Raw genomic sequence first — 23300 nt, 5'->3', positions numbered from 1 at the left:
TGGCTGTGTGCCAACATATGCTAGGCCAACTTAGTTTTGTAGTGTAGATAGAGATTGGAAGAACTCCAGTGTAGTCAGTCACTTCTTTCTGTGGCTAGCTGTCATACCTACCAACTTAGCAATTAGCAAGACAGCTGTCTAACAATTCCACAACTGTAATTTTAGCTGCAGACTAAAGATGGCTGCAATTTCCAACCTGATCATTGTAAACAACATTGAGTTCTTTAAGGCAGGGACTGCAGGTCAGATTTTTTTTATAGGTGTTTAGGGATGTAACGATAGGCATCTAGTGGAATTTCCAAAAGTGCCTGGATGTTTTGGAAAATCCCACTAGGAGCCTATCTACATCTTTAATACCTAAATACCTATGAAAATCTGTCCCCATGTCTCCATTCTCTCTAACATGCCATGCAATCATATGGTGTTGTACACAAACGTTTTAAAATAATTGTGAATACAATAAGACACCCCCCCCGAGCTTTTTATTTCCTTTAGCCTACTATATTGTCTAGAGAAAGAATGTAAAAAAAATCCCAGTTCATTAATTTGCTGTGCCAAGCCTCGGATAGCTTTCAGAGCACAGTCTGTTGCCAGCAGCAGGATATGCTGATACTGCAGATGCCAAGAGATATCAGATTATGCAAAGTCTTTTTGGGTAATCAAAGATCAGCAGCCTTTGCTTTGGGTAGCCAGCAATGAAGGGAAAAATTATACCTTGTATAAGAATAACTTATTTTAATGAACATGCATTCTAGTTTTTAAAAAAAAATACAAGAAAGTTAAAATATAGTTAGCAGTGCCTCCTGGAAAGCGAGTGCAACTGCCTAATCTTTAGGAGGGGTTCTGGTTCCTGCAACAGCTAGAGTTTGTTAGCCTGCAGGGTATACTGCAAGGCCCCTCTTCTCTCCCTCTGTTTTCCCACCCCCCACCATAAGGAGGTTGGTTGGTGTCAGGATTGTGTGGAATATCTATTCTTTGTTTCTGTTGCTGCAGGGTTATTTGATTCAATCTTGGGAGTAACAGAGACAGCTGTATTTATACTTATACTTCTAGAATTTTGCCAAGTGTGCCTAGGGCATTGGATTGGAACTTCTAAACTTATTATTGGAAAGTAGTATAAAGTCATATATCCGTTCTGATACCTCTTTGTTCAATATTTAATTTATGGCCTTGGTGCTGTTAATAGAAGCCACCTCTCAGGTTGTTGAAATACAGCTACCCACTTGCTTAGCTACCTCCCAAATCACAGGTAATAGTTAGTATGAGAATTACTAGCACATGGGCACTAGCAGCATAGGGTTGCCATATGTCCGTATTTTCCTGGACATGTCCGGCTTTTTGATTCTTAAATCGCTGTCCAGGAGAAATTTTTAAATATCTAAAAATGTCTGGGATTTTGCCATTATTATTCTTCCTCAAAGAAGAGTTGATCGTTCAAGAAAGAGAGTGAATGTTGATCACTTGAGAGTGCCCGCTTTTTCCCCCTAGTTCCCAGTGCTTGCGCTGCGAAACAGCTGTTTCAGGCGGCTGGGAGGGAGTGGGGAGGAGGAGGAATGCAGCATGCTCGGGGGAGGAGACGGGCCGGGGCAGGGATTTGGGGAAGGAGTCCAATGGGGCAGGGAGGGGGCGGAGTTGGGGCGGGGACTTTGGGGAAGGAGTTGGAATGGGGGCGGGGCTAGGGGCTGCGAACAAATACCTCCCCACCCCGTGGAGTGTCCCCTTTTTTTGAAAGTTCAAATATGGTAACCCTATGGTAGCAGTAATTGTGAAATTTGTGCTTGTTTGATGCATGTAATGACATTTCTTCGTTCAACTATATTCCTTCTAAGATGCCCTTTTGCATATTTTTTTATATGTTACCTATGTCCTATGCACTAGTCCTCTCAGAATGCAGTAAGCAGATAAGTGCTAAGGAAAAACAACACTGTTGGCTGCTTTAGTTCAGAGCCAAATGCAAAACCCGTATCTTACACAGTCACTAAAAAACACTAATAGAAACAACACACTGAAGGTCTCCTATATCTGTCTCATTGTGCTAGGGAAGGAAGAAAGAGCATTGTCATTTTTTAAACTTATGGAGATTGCTCAGATGCTAAGGTGATCAGTAGAGCTGGTAGGAAAAAATTGTTGGAATGATTTTTCCAATGAAAAATGCCCTTTTTTTTTTTTTTTTTTTTGAAAACTGAAACTTTCACTGGAAACATTTATCTCTTCCCCCCCCCCCCCCCACCTCCCCCCAAATCAGTTTCCATCAGGAAAATCAAAATGACAGCTGTCTGCCTGTAATGGTCTTGTCAATTTCACTTTCTGAGTTGTCAAGGCAGAGCACCTTGAGCTGAAATGTCTACATTGTAAACAAACATCCCCTTAGCCTGAATCCCGCAAGTCCCCTGGGTTTTTAACTGCAGTATAGACATTCAGCTTGGCTGTCAGAGGGCCTGGCTCTTATAATTGGACAAGAACCTTTCAGCTGGGCAGCTGCAAACCTGGAAAATTTCACTTTGGTTCTTTTGAAATTGAATTTTTCTTGAAAATCTTTCCCATGAAATATTTCAGTTTTGATGTTTTATCCCTGAGTGAAATTTTTTTCAAAGATGCAAAATATTTCACAGTCATCTCTAGTGCTAAAAGCCCTGCATGTCCCCAGCTAGATATACAGATTTTTATTAAGAATTACATTTCTATCTTTTCCACTTGTCTGAGAACAACACTGTGTGTGATGTTGCACGCTGTAAGGCTTTATGGAAATATGCTTATGAATGTATATATGACATAACTGGAATATGTTTTATGCTACATATGCCATGTAACACATCTCTGTAAAGGTTACGATCTACTGAATCTATTCATCCTATTTGTATGCGTGTATCATTTTTGTATTTGAAGTTATGAATATTGGCTATGTACTGGTTTAATTTTAAGTAACCTTAGTAAGGAATTTGGGCAGCTTCTTTAGAAAGGAATGTGCAAGTTAAGTGCCCAATCAAGAAACACTTAATGGACAATGGATCTCAGAAGGCTCCAATCCACATAAGAAGTCTACTTGAGAACGTTCAAGGTAGCATGTGAACCATGGCTGCTACCTGTAAATTCTGAGTCATGCATGGACATGTGACTTGCGCATGTGATTCCAAAACTCCATCTTGTAGCTGGAATTCTACACCGGGGGAGGGTGGGGTGTCCACCCACAAAAGAAAGTCTATTTAAACCCCTGGGAGACCCCTCCATTTTGTCTTCAGCTGGCTCAAGAGAGCCTCTCCACCCCCAAAGGATACCTGAAAGAAACTGGAACAAAGGACAGTTACTACAGGGGGTGTGAGTGATTGCTGGACCCAGACTAGAAGGAGACTGGTCTGTAAAAGGAAGCTTACTGGAACACCTCCGAGGGTGAGGTTTTATCTGTATTCAGTTTTCTTACTATATTAGGCATAGACTTGCATATTTTTATTTTATTTTGTTTGGTAATTTACTTTGTTCTGTCACAACTTCAAACCACTTAAATCCTACTTTTTGTATTTAATAAAATCACTTTTTACTTATTAATTAACCCAGAGTATGCATTAATACCTGGGGGGAGGGCAAACAGCTGTGCATATCTCTCTATCGGTGTTATAGAAGGCGAACAATTTATGCGTTTACCCTGTATAAGCTTTATACAGGGTAAAACAGATTTATTTGGGGGTTTGGACCCCATTGGGAGTTGGGTATCTGAGTGTTAAAAACAGGAACGCTTCTTGAGCTGCTTTCAGTTATGCTTGCAGTTTGTGAGACGTGGTTCAGACCTGGGTCTGTGTTTGTGGCCGGCAAGCGTGTCTGGCACAACCAGGCTGGATTCTGGAGTCCCAAGTTGGCAGGGAAGGCAGGGGCAGAAGTAGTCTTGGCACATCAGTTAGCAGCCCCAAGGGGGTTTCTGTGATTCAACCTGTCACACTGTGATCATACTTGGCACATTCATAAGAATTTCTGAAGTGCATGGGCCTCAGTTTGCACCTGTAAAGTGTAGGCATGTTTTTGCATTTGAATTCTGAGGATTGCACAAGGGGAGACTTGGCTAAATATTTGGTCCTAAAAACATTGAGAACCCAAAGTACATTTATCTTAGAAATAACATGATGGGATGGTCTTGGATGCTGGGAGAAGACAACTGAGCCCATTTCCTTTGGGGATTCATGTGTGTTATGGGAGTATCTTTGCAGCATACTTTGTCTAGGGCAAGTTTCAACTTTTAATTTTTAAAATGATTTATTTCAAGACACCTGGAGACTTGTAACATATATTCTATATATCCTTGAATCCTAACTGATCTTTCTAAAACAGCATATTCATCATACAAGAAACATCTTACAATATATTTCACAGCTGCATTTCCAGTGGATATGTTCTCTGAGCATTACCATCTGTTCCAATTATCCTTCATTGTTTTTAGTTTAAAGCATGGCAGCTTTATAACTGCTATGAAATTCTTGCCATGTATTTATCTTTATTTTGGGATAGTTTAAATTTTTGGTTCATTCTTCTCAGCCAGAGAAGTTTGTTCTCACATAAGCAATGGAAAAATATTTTTACAATATCATCTCTATGGAATTCTGGCTAAGATGGGGCAGAGTTCAATATACTGGGGCAGGCTTTCTATCTCAGTGGCTCTCAACCTTTCCAGACTACTGTACCCTTTTCAGGAGTCTGATTTGTCTTGCATATCCCCAAGTTACACCTCGCTTAAAAACTACTTTCTTACAAAATCAGACATAAGACAAAATTGTCACAGAACACTATTACTGAAAAATTGCTTATTTTCATTTTTACCATATAATTATAAAATAAATCAACTGAATATAAATGTGCTTACGTTTCAGTTATAGGGCAGTATAAACAAGTCATTGTATGAAATTTTAGTTTGTACTGACTTTGCTAGTGCTTTTTATGTAGCCTATTTTAAAACTAGGCAAGTATCTAGATGGGTTGATGTACCCCTTGAAAGACCTCTATGTACCCCTAGGGGTATGTGTACTCCGGGTTGTTCTACCTCCCTCAAAGATGGCCATAGAAGAAATTGAAAGGCCAAAGTCTATGAACAGTTACACCAATGTAAATCTGTAGCTAATTCCATTGAAGTCAGTGGAATTAGGCTGATGTAAACTGAGATGAGACATGGGTAGGGCGAGTGCATGACTGAGCAGCACAAATATATTAAACTAGAAAAAGAACTGGCTACACAATGTCCATTTGCAGAAGGACCCAATTTCTGTGGAAAAGATGCGATCTCTTTAAATATGTAAAATTGGCAAAGTACTGAAACATTCAGGGATAAGGCAAGCAAATCCACCGGAAAGGGAAGCTGCTTATTGGTGGAAGTGAGGCAGCTGGTTTTCAGAATGCACCCAAAGCATTGAGTCTCTTGATGTAGGAATACAATCTTGCAATGGCTTCTTATAGTCCCTACATAGTGCTCTGAAAATCATTGCAAACTTTGTAGGTTATTCTACTAAGATGCACGGGCAATGGCGCATAGGGTGCGATATCAATCCTGTCTCCTTTCATGCAGCTTTCCAAGGGGTGCATTTGTTGGAGATCACACTTACCTTGATTCTCTTCTAAAAAGAGGGCTCCTGGAGGAAATATGTAATCTGTCTTGCTAGCATGGTTTAATAACATGGGAGGGATGAGCAGAGGGTACCCCATCACCTGTGAACAGGACAAGAGCAGCAGGCCAACTGATTGCGTCTTGAAGGCACGGACTACACCTTAATTTTCCTGCTTGCTTACAAGTCACCCTCTTGCCCCTGCTGAGTAAAGTCATTGCTGTAGCTGGGGCAAGAGGGGAGATGTTGAATGAAAGAAGGACCCTGGGTGCTCAAAGGTTCTAGAAAGCTCCTAAAGGGCATCTAGATTTAACTGCCCAGAACCTCTTGAGGACTGCTCATCATTAATTATCTTTAATGCATCTTACCAATAGGAGTTCCCACGCCATAGCCTTTAGAATCAATGAGTCCGCCGATCTGGGTGAGATTGCAGTTTCTCTGAGTCACGTATTCTATGTTGGTTGATTCCATCAGCAGGGCGTAGTCCGTTGTGAGCACCCGCTGGATTCCCTCATCATTGTTCTTCACCAGTGCGGTCTGCTGCCTGCTGCTCATGAATGCCCACATTTTTTCATATGTTGATATTTTGGATTTCTAAGGAAAGAGAGTGGATTCAGCAGAAATGTTAGTTTTCAAATTATGCTTGCAAAACATTCCTATGCTTAGCGTGAATGCTGTCAATAACACCTCTTGAATTGGGAGGGACAGAAAGAGGACTCTTTCAGTCTCTTTCCTCCCTCTTCCCCCTCACATTTTTCACACTGTGCAGTGTGCTGTGAGTAGTTTCTTACTGCCTCCTATCCTACAGGTGCCAGCATTTCAGTGTTCACATGTAACCTGGGAGGAGCTGTGGGATCCTTTTGGATGAGTGGTGCTCTATAAATGTAAGATGTTACAATGGTTCCAGTGAATTAGTTAGCTGGGTTACATGTTATTAAGTGTTTGAGACTACTACATTATGGGACATTGTTTCCTCTTCGTTGGGCAGTAGTACCACACTGATCCAACGAAAGCTGATCAATAGGGTATTGGCTCTTTGCACGGGTGCCAGTAGTCTGTAAGTCGTGCACTCTACAGTGAAGCCCGAAACTGAACGAGAAGGAAGTGAAATCTTAAAAGCCCAAGATGCCCCGATACACTTGTGCTTCCGCTTCTGCTTCCCACCAAAATGAACGCAAAGGGCCTAATCCTGCTCTCGCTGAAACCAATGAGCATTTTGCCACTGAGTTCAAAGGGAGCAGGTATGGGCCTTAATGTGCTGACACCGGGGCTTCGGATCATGCCATGTAGCATAGTGCCGTCTAAACAGTAACCCTAAAGAATATATTGTGCCCGGTCCCTGCTGGGGTGCTTGGGGGAGGGAGAGGAAGTACATAAGGAGTGTCCTTGATGCCCCTCACCTAAGAGCCAGGCACAATCCCAGGGAGCTCAAGGACTGTTCCTCTCTTAGCTCCCCTTGTGTGGGACAACGGAAAGGGAGGAACTGAACACAGCGGAGAGCAGCTTTCGCAATTCTTGAGGATAGTACACAGTGCACACGCCCTTCTTCGCCTCAGGTGCTACAAAAGGTGTTATGCTGCCTTAAGCACAGTTCCCCCTGGAGCTCCCCAGGGGCACTGAGATGCTGCCCATATGCTCAATGTGCGCCTCTCTCTTGTCACTACCATCTAACTTGAAGTATTTGCACTCTGTTAACACTGCTTCTTTTTTGTACTCAGTCATGCTATATTAAACACACATTTTTTGTTGTTGTTACAAATTGAGGTTTGGTCTACAGGTTAGAGCACCATTATACATTGATTGTTCGTATTACCTGTATTTTGTCTTAACACAGCTTTCCACCCATTTTACAAAAATGAAAAACTACTGCAACTGTACAGTCCAATCACACACTTGTACATGAATAGAAAAGTTGTTGCACTCATCGCTGCAGCTGAAATCAGTTTATTAATAGCACGTTTTAGCCAAAAATCAATATACCACCATGTTTGTGTCTCTGCTCTCTCTCCCCTTAATTCTCTAGAGCGTTCCATCGCAGTTTAGGATAGTACTTCCTATATAGCCACTGGTGTTATGGATGTTTCCAGCTATTGGACATCTTTCTGTTCTATTTTTCACTCAGCCAGACATCCAGGCTGTGTTGCATCGTTTGACTAAGGCTACTCCATCAATGATGTAAATGAAAGTCTGTTCTCCATTTACAGAATGAGTAATTAATAAATTGGAGGTTTTTTTTTTTTTTTTTTTTTTTGCAATTTCAAACACTTCACAGCTTCCCAAGTAGCATTCTCCCTCTCGGCATATCAATGCAAGTGCTATTGGAAAAGGACTCATTCTCCTTTAGCCTGGTGCCTTTTCTGTTAATGAAATTTACAGAAAGGATCTAAGTGACTCTCTCTCTCTCTCTCTCTCTCTAATGAATCTGGAACAAGAAACACAATCCCTGCTCTAAGAGCCTTTGTTTTAAAGTCTATTTTTTACAACAACCAAGAAGTACCTCTTTCAAAGTTTTTAAGACTAGGAAGGTAGCAGTAGAGTGGGTGCTGAGCTGTGGGTACAAGAAGAGTTGGGGTTTTGTTCCTGGTCTCTTCCTGGCACTGACCTGCTGCGTCACCTTGGGCAAGTTGCTTCACCATTCTGTGCCTCTGCTTCCCCTTCCCACCCTTTGTCTATCTAGATGTCACAAGCTCCTAGATATCTACCTCAGAGTCTCTACCTCAGTTTCTGTCTAGCATAATGTGGGTCCCAATCTTGGTTGAGGCATCTAGGGGCTACGGCAAGAGATGTAAGACATAATCTGGTTACCCACGTTGGTTATTGAGTGCTTGTGAATACTGTATTCTCTCCCCACCCTAGTAGTAGTTAGGCTCCAGGTTGGTGTGGTTTTGAAAGGCTGGGGGAATGGAAAGGAAAAGTAAATGTATGGGGGTATGGTACTCCCTGTCGCCCGGTCTGTGGACATGGGCACTTCTATCTGCGGACTCAGGCTACACTGAAAATGGTTATTGTATTTATTTCTTGTGCTGGGTAACATGAGGACTCTGTTTCCAGTAAACTTAGCTGGCTCTTTAAGTGAGCTGCTCCAACGGCAATTTAACATTCTTAGCCAAGGCCACGCAGATTGGCTCCTTGGTGCTTCCTCCAAATTATTCCCTTCCTCCAGCTTGCTACAGTAGTAAAACCACATATCTCATTTCCTTCATCTGAATAGTCTTGATGTAACACTCTTCTGACCATGTCACAGGTCAGGATAACAACCTGTATTTGCACTCACTGGTCCAGCAGGCTTCCAACTCCCCTCTGGTTGCCTCTCTTGAGTGGAGACCTGTGTCTCTCCCACTTCTGACTTGGGTATGGCCAGGCATTACAGTTCCCTGCATTTGCTGCATTGCTCGCAGCGGAGAGAGGCTTTGTCTTCAGAGATAATTAATAAGTGTAATTGCTATAGTTAAAAGTACCTCACAGTTCTTTCTATGCAACCCTATTTTATTTTGAAGGTAAAAAGTACTACAGTAGAAAATGTATTCTGGCAGGAACAGTTCTTCAAACCCACACCTAAGGGACTGGCTTGTGGTTACAAGCTCTCACATCTTCAACTCAGAACGAGCACCCAGCCTAATGGAGCCTCCATAGGCCCAGTCCTTCCCTCCTACCCTGAGGACTGGGGCTTTCTGTGAACCAGGGTCCTGTCTGTTTGCTGGATCAGGAAGAAAGCCCTAAGGCTGTTTAAAACCAGGCTATTTATCCAAAAAACCCTTTCTTGGTCTGTTGGCCCCTAGAATCTAGTTTGAACTACAGTAGTAAGTGCACATCTCTCCAGGGGGGTGGCTTCAAAGCGTTGATAGGAAGTGCATTAGCACCCCCCCTCCCCACTAGAGAAGGTGCCATATAATTCCACAAAAAACACATACACAACTGCCTTTTTAATACAATGGACCTCCAAAAGTATTGACCCCAAATCAATAAGGTTTAACTTAATTCAATACATTTTATCTTAATTTCATAAGATTTGTGCAGGATATTGTCAGTCTGTCTCCTGACCATTTTTAGGATCATTGGGTAGAGTTAGTATGTTCTTATTAAACACTACTTTGGATGGCAGCTCATATTAGATATTGACTTCCTACTTGGTTGAGTATTAAACTTTTAAGCAAAATTTCTTTGACTCTGAAGTTTGGGGCTTAATATTTCTTCTAATTCTACTCTTAAGTTTGTTCAGTCAGAGGACAATGCTAAACTTTGAAGGTTAAACAGATCTGCTCAGTTTCTTCTCAGTTAGTACAAGCCATTTTTTACCCTAATTAGTAATATATTTTTGAAACTGATACACTTTATAGGGTAGTTTTGAGACTGATATAGACCTACAGAGGTTATAGGAATAATGTATTCTGTATGCAGATGAGTTTGCGAAAGATATTGTAGCTTCCTGCTGTGCAAATCCCACCCCCCTCTCTTTTCTCTCCCCTGCCATGCCCCCTCACCCATACAGATTTCTCCACTAAGGATGACCTTCAAATTTCTGCTCTTCGGGTGCAGATGCAGGACTGACTGATTTCAATGGAGCTGTATATGCATAGCAGAAGGCAGGATTTTGCAAGCTTCAGAATGGGAGATTAAACATCAATTATTACAGATGAGCCAAAAATAAAGTGAGAAAACAGAACAAATTGATAGAATTACAAGAAGAGCTGGTTGCAAAACTTCAGGTGAGACCGGTTTTCATCAGAATTTGCTGACTTAGCAAAACTGAAGCATTTTGTGGAGACAGTTTTGATGGAACCCAAGCATGTTTCTACCCAGCTGCTGGGGAACCGGGTTTCCAAGGTCCACGGCCGCAGGCCAGGGTGCCTTTGAGGAGAATTTCAATTTTGTGGGGGTCCTACTTGGGACAAAGTAGATTTTGAAACAGATCTTCCATGAAATGGAATGGCCTGTCTTTGCATGGGTCTAGCCGGGATAGATGCATGCATTTCTTAAAGTGACTATTACTCTAAAATATATTTTTTGAGAAATGTGTAGCGGCTTGGAGTTTCTATTGAAGCTAGTATAAGGAGTGGAAATATGTTCAGAAGTGTGTGTTTGTATTCTGTGTGTATTATAAACCAACAACAGGAATGTGAGTGGGCGTGGGACTGAATAAATTCAAACAGAGTTCCTAGACAAGTGATGTAAACATGTTTTCCCAACCTGCTTCTACTATATTCCCTATACACTGGATAGCTTCTAAAAATACCCCCTTCTTGGGGTTTCCTTTTACTGTTTTAAAGGAGTTATAAATGTAAGCTTGGGCTTTCTCTAAAGTCCAGCTGGTCCTAGGATTTCTTTCTGCAGGACCTTTCCACTTCTACCCCTCCTCCTACTTCTTTTTAATTTTAAGGAGTTATCTAGGTCTTACATTCCAATCTGGACTGACTGCTAAGGGGAGTCAAGAAAATGACTCTGCATCTCATGTAGGGCACATGACACCCTGTCACCTATCTTTCATCACAAAGAGAACCTGGAACAGTGGGTGTGCCCTAAAGTTTTCTACAGGTTTGAAAGCAGTGGTGAGCTGGAGCTGGTTCACACCAGTTCACTCGAACTGGTTGTTAAATTTTGAAGCCGGTTTAGAACTGGTTGTTAAAGGGGTGGGCAAACTCCGGCCCAGTGGCCACATCCGGCCCTCAGGACTGTCCTGTCCGGCCCACCTGAGCTCCCAGCTGGGGAGGCTCCCCTGGCTGAGAATCCCATTTTTAATTTTCACTCACCCGGCGGTGGTCCCGGTCTTTGGCAACACTTTGGCAGCGGGCCCTTTACTCGCTCTGGGTCTTCGACGGCAGGTTCTTCAGTGCCGCCGAAGACCCAGAGCAACTGAAGGAACCAGTTCTTCAGATTTTGGCAGATCATCACTGTTTGAAAGAGATTGGTTCTCCTGGTATTTCCCATTTGAAACACAAGGAGTATCTTCCAAAAGAAAAGGAGTACTTGTGACACCTTAGAGACTAACAAATGTATTTGAGCATAAGCTTTTGTGAGCTACAGTTCACTTCATCAGATACATTCAGTGGAAAATACAGTGGGGAGATTTATAGACATAGAGAACATGAAACCATACACACTGTAATGAGAGTGATCACTTAAAATAAGCTATTACCAGCAGGAGAGCAGGGGAGGATGACCTTTTGTAGTGATAATCAAGGTGGGCCATTTCCAGCAGTTGACAAGAACGTCTGAGGAACAGTGGGGGTGGGTTAGTCTCTAAGGTGCCACAAGTACTCCTTTTCTTTTTGCGAATACAGACTAACACGGCTGCTATTCCTCCAAAAGAGAATACACGTTTAAAGAATGCCCGCTGTATGCTCTTTTGTCCTTGCAACCTAGTAAGGGCTAAGCTCCTGAAGAGCTATGCTGCTGCTACAAGATCCAGACTCACTGCTGTGGTGACTACTGCTGCTGCATGCCTTGTTTCTATTTTGGTGGCCACAAGCGACCTCCCTAATCATCTCAGCATTTTCTGAAGGGCAGGAAACTCCCCAGGAAAACATACCAGGCTCGTGGGCAGGACATTTATCCACCTGGACTCTACTCCACTGATATTTTTGACTCCCTGAGTCCACTAAGGCCAATACCATCCCCCCACCCACCCACTGCCTTCTAGCCAGACTGGCCTGGAACAGAACCCTGGGCCTTGTGAACTCAAGACCACATCTCCTCCACAATCACTTTCTGCAAAGGGACAGGACTTTTTCATATGTCCCCTCTGGAACTTCTACTGTGAGCCTAATCATCGTTGATCTTCTACGGCTGCTCATGTCTGATCACTAGGAAAACTCACAGCACTTACGTTCTCTTGAACTGAAAACCATTATCTTCCCACTTCACCATCATACATTTCTCTTAGACGTCCCCCACCTGTTACGGCAGCCATCTAGTACAGGGAGTTTGGCCCCCCTCCATCTGTTTTTCTTCCTATTATGAGTTTCCTAGGAACCTATTTTGAGGGACAAAGTCTTTCTTTTAACTGAGCCACTTGAACCTCATAACCTATTGGTTACCATAATATCCACTGTGCCCCATTCAGCTAATAGTATTGCAAGCTGGGAAACCGTTTGAAGCCAGTAGACTGCAGTATCATCTTAGGGAGAAATATTTTTGATATCTAAATATCTCCTGTCCTATGAAAGTTTTATTTAAAAAAATAAAATAGGAAGGCTTGCTCTTAAATTAAAAATATAACTGCCCTTTGTTTCTACTGTGGCTCTGAATTATTTTGCAATATCTGCTCTTTTGTGCGCCCATCGTAATTTATAGTAAACACAACCCTCTGAGGGCTCTCAACTCCCAGTGACATCCCTTGAGTTGAGAGCTGTCAGCACATTGCAGGGTCAGGCCTGAAATGATTTATTAGAAATATGGGGGAGGGAAATCACAGCATTTCTTCCTCCCCCAGAAGTAAGCCAGCTCTTCCCTGACTTTACATGGTAATTATATATGTATATATATAAAATTACAGCTGGGGCTGGTAGAACTGCCAATTAATCAGGTTGACTGACACTTGCCATTATAAGAACCTGTGCTTTAAACTTTGTCAGCATTTGACTGTTTGGCCTAAATTTCTCGTGCTCAGTGTCAGCCTCAGGACACTATTGCATTTGCTAAAGTGGCAGAGGTCTTTATGGTGGATCTAAAGGTTCCAATCCTGCTGATGACCCATGTGGGTGCCAATGTGATGCCACCTGATGGAACTTCTAATTTTTCAGTTAACTTTTTTAAAACCCTAGGAAATGACACACTAACAACTATATTAAAACGTCATTAAGGTTGCAAAGTCAAGCACTCAAAAGTTAGGAAATGCCAGAATTAAAACAGCCTGGGAAACCTTAATTCAGCCCCCTTGTGAATGTGCATTATGACACACTCTTTAATTACATGATCACATAACTGTTTTTTCCACAGAATCATTGCCTCAGTGAGTGCACAAAATGGGGTGAATCAAGGTTGCGTAGTTAAGGAGACTGTTTGTCCATAGGATTCCTGCTCCATTTGGTGCAGAAGTTGGAAGATGCATGGTGAATGTGGCAGGGAATTACAAGAGGAGGCTCTCATGGTTAAGGCAGTTGAGTGCTGACCTGGAGAGTTGGATTTTAGCCCTTTCTCTGCCCCAAAGGCCCAGATACACACAGGGATACGCTAAAAGACTTAGGAGTTTCAGTTGAACAGCTTCAACAGGAGAGACTGAGCCCACATCAGAATGTTTCATAGTTCAGTGGTTAGGGTAGTCTTCTGAGAGAGGGGGGAAATCTCTGTTCAGATCCTTTCTCCCCTATTTGGCAGGGAGGGAGGAATTGAACATGGGTCTACAACATACCAGGGGAATGTACTAACCACTAGGCTAAAAGCAATAAGGGGGACACTACCCCTTTCCCTCCCAAATTTTGTATAGGACTGATCTTGTAGGTAGCCTCTGCTCAGGCCGCACAGGTAGGGAGGAGATAGGGGGAGGAGCACTTATCTTCCCCCATTTTGTGGATCACTCCGGGCCTTAGACATCCAGATGCCTATTGTGAGGCACATGCCCAGAGGCAGAAATGGAGGCACCTAGGGAACTTTTACCCTGAAAACGTAGGCGCCAAGTGAGTATAGGTTTTGCGAGAGCTACAGTTTTGTGGTTAGCAGTGGAACTTAGGGGTTTAAGTACCTATATATCTTTGTGGATCTGGGCCATTGTTCCTATGTGATGCTAGGCAAGTCATTTAAACCAGCCTCTCGCAGCTGTATTCCTCATTTCTGGGTGCCTGGGTTGAGAGTCCAGGGTCTGATTTGCAGAAATGTTCAGTGGCATAACACACAGTAGGTTATAAATAATATATATCTTTGTATATATAACATTTAGACTGAAAGCACCTGGGGGACATGGATTTGTCTCTTCTCTGTCTGTAAAGTACAATGTACATCTCTGATGCTTTACAAATAATTACACACTAAAGAACTGCATTAACCTACTGTGTGTTATTTTGGGCAAGTCGTTTTCTCTGTCTGTACTTCTGTTTCCCTTCCCACCCATTGTCTCTCTGGTCTGTTTAGGCTGTAAGCTCTTCAGGGCAGGGTCTGGCTCCTTGCTTTGTTTTTATACTGACCTAGCACAATGAAGCAGTGATCTCTTTAGCTCTTCTAAGAGGTACTGTATATAATTTATTAGTTGTATTGCATGTGTGGCAGTGATATAAATGTGAAATTGCATTTGTCCATGCATCTTTCACCACATTACCTTTATTCTTCCAACTAATTCAGGTCCATTCTCGCAGAAATTACTTCTAGCATTCATCTATTTGCATGTGTGTGTCTGTATATAATTGCAGACACACACAAGCATGGGTGCATTTTGTAGAACATTGATACCTAATTACCTGATTTGAAATCTCATTTAGATGTCTAAATGCTAAAAAAATTATATTAAAAAAATTGATCCATCTTTATTTGTGCCTGCAAAATTACACCCTCTTATTTGTGTCTAAAAAGCCAGTGCAAAACTGGAAGCTGCTTTGGAAAACTTGTTCTGATTTCACAATGCTTAGAGTATGCAGTGATTTCCTCTGCTATAGAGCAGAAGCTACAACTGTGGAGTCCCTCTTTGCGCAGATTCATCTTTTAAGGCCCTGCATTGTGGTGACCTTTCTTGGCCAGAGAGAGGAAATTGGGCTAAGGAATTTTACTGGGGTCTTAAGTAGTAGCAAAAACTACTAACCAGCCTAATAGGTGTTCCTTATTAAAATAAGTGATACTGTAGTTACTTTGTGTTCTCGAGTTGTTTCCCAGCATATGTTAATAGAGATTTCAACTTGTCATTTCAAAAACTGATTAAATAATTAGGCTTTGAAAAAAGCATAGTTTATTCTCTTATTCAATAACACAGTCACCTCTCCACACTAGATGGAAGTAAGTGGGGGCAACAAGAGAGGAATTTACCCTTAACTGCTAAAAGCAGGGTGGCCATGTAAGATGTAGCAAACTACTGCAGAATCTTTTTTGAAAATTACTAGTTTGGAGACATGATCCAAATATTTGAACTGCAATCCATTAACTTTCCTTTATTTGTATATAAGAATCTATCTTCATCTGAAGATAGTCTTGTGGTTAAGGTACTGTGCTGGGATTTGAGACATCTGGGTTAAATTCCCAGGTCTGCCACAGACCTTTTTAAAATAGTCACTTAAGATGTCAAACTGACAACAGCAGAAACTGAAATTGTTCATTCACAGAACATCTAGGACACAGGTAGCAGAAGGTATTTTTTCCACATGTTGCTTTACCACTGTGACTCATTCTCTTTGGAAGGACTTCTTCCTAAAGGCTAGTTAAAAGATGCTCAGATGCCATACTGAGGAGTAGGATATTAATACTTACCTAGGTACATTCAATCCTTGGATTTCCTGCTGGGTGTGCCAACAAAGCTAACTGCCGTGGGATGTTTTTTGTACATTTTCCATATTTATAATTTGCTGGTATATGCATTGACATTTTAGGAGATCCACTCATTTTATATGTAATTAATGTTGATCATCAAAAGGAATTTAGTTATCTGCAGAAGCAATTGCACTAGAAAATGCTCTCTATTATTATTTATTAAACTTTAAATCTATATTCTTTTTATATCTTTTAAAAGCAAATGAACTATTATTTTGATTGACAGTTGTATTTTTCTAATGGCTACTTGATCTTGAAAAGCAATCTTAGCGAATTACTTGTTATAAACTTTGGGCCTAACAGCCCCCTTTTGAAGACTGAAGAATAGCTAGTGGTAGTGGGCCCTGATGGGACAAAACTGCAGATGTCCTCCTCGCAGAGTTTTCACTAAATTCTTTTGGCTAGGGCATGGGTTTGCCTTTCTCAAAAGGAGGAGGCAGTTGGGCCCCAGACTGTATAGATCTTGGGGGATTCACTAGAGGCATGGGGCTATTCCAGCAGAGACTTTGTGCCTATACATTGTTCCAGAGTCCTTTTTCCCTTCTTGTATTGGACCTGTTCTAGCGGGGGACTTTCCAGATTGTAGCTGCCCCGAAGCCCTCCATTCTTAGGGAGCAGTGGGTGCCACGGTACTGAGGACCTTTCACTAAAGGTAGTACAGTGTCACACTGTAATCTATTTATGGCGGTTTCCTGCTGGTTGGCAGAAGGAAACATGCATATAACACAACCTTCCCCATCACTGAGGTGTAGATTCCTGGAGGACGTTCTGTGGATTAGGGATTTGTTATAACTGCTAAATTTTCCTGAACTAATGTTTTCAGAAATTCTCATTCTGTTCCACGTTTCAGAATCTATTAATGAAAGGTTACAATTCTTACAGTGCAAACCCACTTGGCACCATCTTACCTTGAAGAAGGTCATTGTTGATCCGTCTCTAACAGCCCCATATTCTATCTTGGTTTGTTTTGCCAAATCATCTGCTGAATCGATGGGGGATTCCATTCTCTCAACTGTCAGGAAGGCAGCCAAATTGGCAGTGTAGGATGAGATTATGATTAAGGTGAAAAACCACCATATTCCTCCAACTATTCTGGTAGAAAGAGCTTTGGGCATCAGCTCTGATCCTGTTATAATATCATCAAAACAATCATATTAAAACATGTTGAAAGAAGTCTTTCTCTGGTAGTAGATTATTTTTAGGAGCATAATACATTTATGAACCACAGAATAATAAAAAAATCTACACAGTAATCTCGCATATGTACAGCTAACATTTATAATAACATACTTTGAAGGGGATGTATGCCATGATACCTAACACACACATGATTATCCATGGGTCTGAACACCAATTTGTCTTTGAGATAATGTCATCTTGGAGTTAACCTTTTAGACTCCTAGCCTATACTAGTAATTTATCTGTATCTTAACTGCTTGTTACAAGTACTGTAATGAGGCTTTAAGCCTTAAGAAGAACAATACAGTAGAACCTCAGAGTTTCTAACATCTCGGGAATGGAGGTTACTTGTAACTCCGAAATGTTTGTAACTCTGAACAAAACGTTATTGTTGTTGGTCTTTCAAAAGTTTACAACTGAGCATTGACTTAATACAGCTTTGAAACTTCACTTTGCAGAAGAAAAATACTGCCTTCCCTTTATTTTGTTAGTAGTTTACATTTAACACAGTACTGTACTGTATTTAATTTGTCTTTGCTGCTGCCTGATTGCATACTTCTGGTTCCAAATGAGATGCGTGGTTGACCAGTCAGTTTGTAACTCTGGTGTTCGTAACTCTGAGGTTCTACTGTATCCCATTCCCATTATTTCCCATTTAGAGGAAATGCTTAAAAAGATGGCTTTACCCTGTGTCTCTTATCTACACATCCAGGTATGTACGGTCCTGCAGCCCTCACTCAGACAAACAGTATCACTGCAGTCAATAGTGTTCCAGTAAAGTCACTGGGACGTACTCACGTGAATAAGGGCTGCAGGGGGTCAAGACCTAAAATATGTCTTTTTATAAGCCTATACTTTGTTTTAAAGTTAAAGCAATTATACAGTCCCTTCTGGATCTCTACATGATGGTGCAATGTTATGAATAATAAATTAATCCCAGTTTAAAGGACAGAATGATGACTGAAATGGCATTAGCACATCTGACTGCACATCTCACATCATGAGACTAGGAAAATAAATGGATAATTTGTATGTTTCATTTTACTTTTTAAGGTCATGTAATTGGCGCAGGAGGGTTGAATTTGATCCCAGCTGTGAAGCAAAGTACAGTAACTCCTCGCTTAACTTTGTCGGTATGTTCCTGAAAAATGCGACTTTAAGCAAAATGATGTTAAGCGAATCCAATTTCCCCATAAGAATTAATGTAAATAGGGGGGTTAGGTACCAGGGAAATTTTTTCACTAGACAAAAATCTATATATTTTTTAAATACACACACAGTATAAGTTTTAAACAAACAATTTAATACTGTACACATCAATGATGATTGTGAAGTTTAGTTGAGGTGGTGAAGTTAGAGGGTGGAGGAGGTGGGATATTTCCCAGGGAATGCCTTACTGCTAAATGAACTAGCATTCGGCTGAGCCCTCAAGGGTTAACACGTTGTTAATGTAGCCTCACTCTACAAGGCAGCACGAATGGAGGGGAGGGGAGACAGCATGGCAGACTGATGCGCATTGCCCCTTTAAGTATGCTGACACCATTCTAAGCACATTGCCTTTAAAAAGATCAGGAAGTTGAGATAGCAGCTGCGGCCAGCACGCTCCCTCCATCCTGAGCCCTGTCCTGTCCCCACCCTGCTTTATATGGAGAAGGGGTAAGTGGAGGGCAGAAGTAGGGAGTAGGGGGACACCCTGACATGAGCCTCCCTCTGTCGTCCCCCCCCCGCCCTCGGTCTCCTGCATAGCAAGTAGGAGGCTCCCAGGAGCAGCTCCAAGGCAGAGGGCAGGAGCCGCACATGGCAGTGGGGAGAGGGACAGCTGAACTGTCGGCAATTAATAGCTTGTTGGGCTGCTGCTGCACATGGAACTTAGGGGAGCTGATAAGGGAGCTGCCGGTGCACCCTGGTTCCAAGCCCCCACCCGCTAGCTGCAATGGCCTTCTCTTCCTGCAAGCTGTGGACAAAGCAGGTAACAGCCAAACAACGTTATAAGGGAGCATTGTACAACTTTAAACAAGCATGTTCCCTAATTGATCAGCAACGTTAACTGGGATGACTTTAAGTGAGGAGTTACTGTACTCCTAAACATTACAAGCCGAATTCTGGCCTGACTGACACAGTAAGCAACCTCACTGACTTCAGTGGATTGCCTGGGGTTTAAGGCCCAGATTCAGACATGCACTTGATTGTGTGCTTATAGTCAACTGACTTCAGTTTAACTTCAACAAAACACTTATGCACTATGCTTAACTCTGAATAAGGATGGACTTAAGCAAATGCTTAAGTGCTGGCTGAACTGGGGGTCTGCGTGTGTACAGAATTTGATTTAACTAATATTCATTATTATTAGAGAAAGGTCCCTGTTGTTGAAGTGTTATGTCTTCTGAGCTACTTAATGATTTATGTGGGAACTTAAAATACATTCTGTGAAATGTCTGAAGGTTGAAATGTCTTGGAAGATTTTAACGTAAAAACTCTCTACAATTTGAGCAAAAACTGAAAGGATAATAATCTTCCAAACCACAGGAAAACAGATTTAATTTAGCTTTTTATAAATATATGTACGTCTCTTAAAGGTCAGAGCTAAGCATAGCCCAGGTCTCTGAGTACATTTATGTAGCTACCAAATTATGAGAGGTAACAGCAAAGCAGACTTCCTGCTGCATATAGCCTTTGTGTTGTACTGATTTTAAACTAGGCCAACAGTCTAAAAGTAGAGGTTTCTATTTAATTTAGGGAATCTTAATGTGTCATTTCAAGAGCTGCGAATTCATCCAGATTTATGTTTAATTGTGCTTTTCTTGGTGCTTTATCAGACTAGATTTTTTTAAATGTAGTGAAACATGGTTATTTACTCCTAAGGATGTATTTTTAAACTGTAGTTGACCTAGCAAATGTAAGAGCAGGCTGCTACGTATACTGATTCAGATCTTCATGGAGATGTCATTTCTAAAAGCCTAGTTAGCTATAGGAATATAAAAGATGCAGTTAGACACTGTTACAATGCTTAGTTTTAATGTATAGCAATAGTAATAGCCAACTAAACTTCAGAGACCTTAGCTTGCCGTAAAAGCTGGTAGTGCAGCCTTATAATTAGAGGTACATGATAATAGATGGAAGTGGAGAAACTCTTGGTTACTGTAGCTTTTTGGCAAAATAATAATACTCCAGTGGTTTTCTCTAGTGGCAAATTAGTTGTATAAATGAAACAGAAAATCTTTAATCTAATTAAACTAATACATTTTAACCTGCCACTGAGTATTACAAGATCAATCCCCTGGCTTATAAGATGCTGAGCACCCTCCACTCTCACAAAAGTCAACAGGAGTTGAGTGGGGTTCAGCATATTGCAGGATCAGGCCTGTGATTTCTTTCAGTATTCACCATCTCTTGGAACCTGATTCAACAAAGTGCGTAAGTATATGGTTTAGTTTCACTGATGTAATCTTGTGAGACTTAAGCTCTACCTTTAAAGGTAAGACTGTGCTTACACACTTGGTTGAATTCGGGCCTTAGCAGGTCACTTGAGCTTTTAAAAGTAATAGTTTCCCATACATTTTTTTAAAAATTAATTTGCTGACTATAATTAGAAGTATGCCATGTTTGGATACCTTCAAAGACTAGAGGAAATATCTGGGTTGAGAACTTCAAGGGAATGGGGAAACAACATCTAAGTAAAATGTTACTAGCAAGATTCAGGGTCAGAGACAATACTTGCTGAAGTCTCTCTCTAGTGCTTTTTTATGGCAGACATGACAGCCAATCCTGATCCAGACTTTGCTCACGCTCTGTAGAAAAGAGAAAGTCTGATCATCACATTTTAAAATTTAAACAAACAAGTGGCTTCCAATAAAGCACAACAAGCAGCTTCTGTTAACAAGAAAGAGCATAACAATAGATGCAGAGGTTAACAACCATTCATCTCTTGTTCAAACTCTACATGTTACTGATGGTGCACTTACAGTCACACGTACCACAAGTTTGTACATGGAAACATTTGCTTTGCCTTACAAACGTTTTTGTAAAGCTTCTTGAAAGACAAGCAGAGTCTGGTTGGGGCTGACTGTCATGTACCCAAGGTAGTGGTAACTAGCAGACACTGCATCCCACAGTTTGCTGTGGATGATGGTAAACTCCAAAAAGGCAGGACATTAAAAACACAAAACCTTGGGGCACTCTCACACACAAGGCAGTCACAATTATATACACACACCTGCCTGATACTGTAAAACCTTAGTCTGTACTTCAGATACATTGGAAAAAAACAAAAACACCTTATCTCCAATCTTTTTCAAAATAATTGTGGTGGTGAGGTGTCCTATAAATATACCAATAAAACTATATGCATGTATTATCCTAGTTACAGTGTGAAATTTCTTCACTACCCTAAGAAAAATTCCTTCAGTATTATTATTAGTTTACTAAATCCAAATTGGTATTAATGCCTATGAAAATAAATTATACCTGAATGAATGTAGGTGTTCCTTTCTTAAATATTTGGGAATTTATTACCAGTGTATTGCTGTGACTTCCTCTATGTGTTGCGCTTTTTTCCCCAAAAAATGTTTTCAGAGATGTTGAATGGACCCCTATATTGATACAATACAGCCCTTTAATGGGAAGCCTCAGTATACACACGCCATAAGCATAAGTGTTTTGTACATGTATCTGCTTGACTTCCCATATCAAGTGCACTTCGCTGCCCTTCATTGTCAAGCGAGTATCTGTGTGCAGTTTCCAAAATTCAGCAGCAACTGGGACTTGACTTGGTTAAATTCTAAGGCTGGCTGCATTTACAATAGGATGGGACTCAAACCTGCAGAAAAGCCAATAAAAATAGGTTTTCTTTTGGTTTTAAATAAGTTTGACAATTGCCAACAAAACTTAATCTTTTCGAAGAAATACCTTTTGACTGGCTGTTATAGTAATGTGTTCCAGAATCGCGATGGCTGCTATTGTCTATATTGGGATAAAGCCTACATGAATAGAGATTTTTCCTGTTTTTCCGTGTAAGGATTTTAGATTTATCATCAATAAAAATACCTTTGTAGTCATCTGACTATTATTTTATGTTTTGTCCACAGAAGCTCCCATATGAGACAGCCAACTTTATTGTATGTTTTTCCTTCTAATTTCTGCAGTTACCTTATTTTGTATTTAAGCAGGTGTCAGTTTCATTTCCCTTCCCTCCCTATCCCCGCTTCACTGTGTAATCTGCTTTTTTCATTTCTGAGATCAGGTTTTATAATATATGTGGTAGCTACAGATGGTGGAGTTTACCAGCACAGAAGCCCTTGAGCAGACTGTGGGATGTGTGCAATAATGATGTGTGACCCGTGTACCTTGCTGCATGAGAGCTCCAACTCCAAACCAGAAACTATTTAGTAAAGTAAAATTGTTTTCCACCACATCTGAGTCAGGGTTGCACGGGTGGGGGTTATACCACTCATAGGGTGTAAACCTGTGGTAGTTAACAGAAACAGTCTGTAAACATCAGATAAAATACACACTTAGCCAGCAAACCTGCTAAAGAATGCAGAAAATGAAAAGATTAATGAAGAAAATAACCCAAACTAAAGGATATACATGTGTCCTGCTACCGTATGCAAGCTGCAGAGCAGCCCTGCAGTGCAGGGAGGAGCTTTCAGAGCTCTAGTTTTAGCATAAGCCCTACTTCATTAATCCTAATGCTCTTTGACTGTAATCCTCAAATATAAGAGTACTGTTTCTTTCAAAGTTCCCAGTCATTCCCCTAGCCACGCGATTGATGACCTGCAGAGAGGGGGATGCACTGATTCCATGTAGCTGCTCCCCGGCGAAGCATGAAAGAATAATGGCGATCTAAAAACAGTGCCTTTGGAGTACTCTCTATAGAGAGAACTGGCATTGGGCATGACAAAAAAACCCCCAAAACTATATTACATGACCTGTTGGTGTTAAGATATTAATTTTTGTGTCCCTCTCTTCAATAGTGAGGTTACAGCACTTTAATAATAAGTTGTTGCTACTTTGCGAGAGTAGTTTCAGTCCTTAAAAACCATAAGGGTATATATTCAGTATCATGTATAGAGAATTAGGCATCCAGTTTCCCCTTAATGA

General features: G+C 41.2%; 1 protein-coding gene across 1 annotated transcript in view; it reads right to left on the bottom strand.

Annotated features, from left to right (window-relative positions):
• Positions 1-23300, bottom strand: part of GRIK1 (glutamate ionotropic receptor kainate type subunit 1) — a 233388-nt gene that overhangs the window by 12583 nt on the left and 197505 nt on the right. Inside the window, exons 12-14 of the mRNA XM_077807269.1 lie at positions 22544-22662; positions 16931-17148; positions 5948-6173 (exon numbers count right to left, since the gene is read on the bottom strand). Of these exons, the coding sequence (XP_077663395.1) occupies positions 5948-6173; positions 16931-17148; positions 22544-22662 (563 nt within the window). The remainder of the gene's footprint in view (positions 1-5947; positions 6174-16930; positions 17149-22543; positions 22663-23300) is intronic.

Source organism: Eretmochelys imbricata, chromosome 1 (assembly GCF_965152235.1).
Source record: "Eretmochelys imbricata isolate rEreImb1 chromosome 1, rEreImb1.hap1, whole genome shotgun sequence".
Lineage (NCBI taxonomy): Eukaryota > Metazoa > Chordata > Testudines > Cheloniidae > Eretmochelys > Eretmochelys imbricata.
The sequence above is the reverse complement of the archived record's forward strand: the minus strand, read 5'-3'. Positions and strand labels throughout refer to the sequence as shown.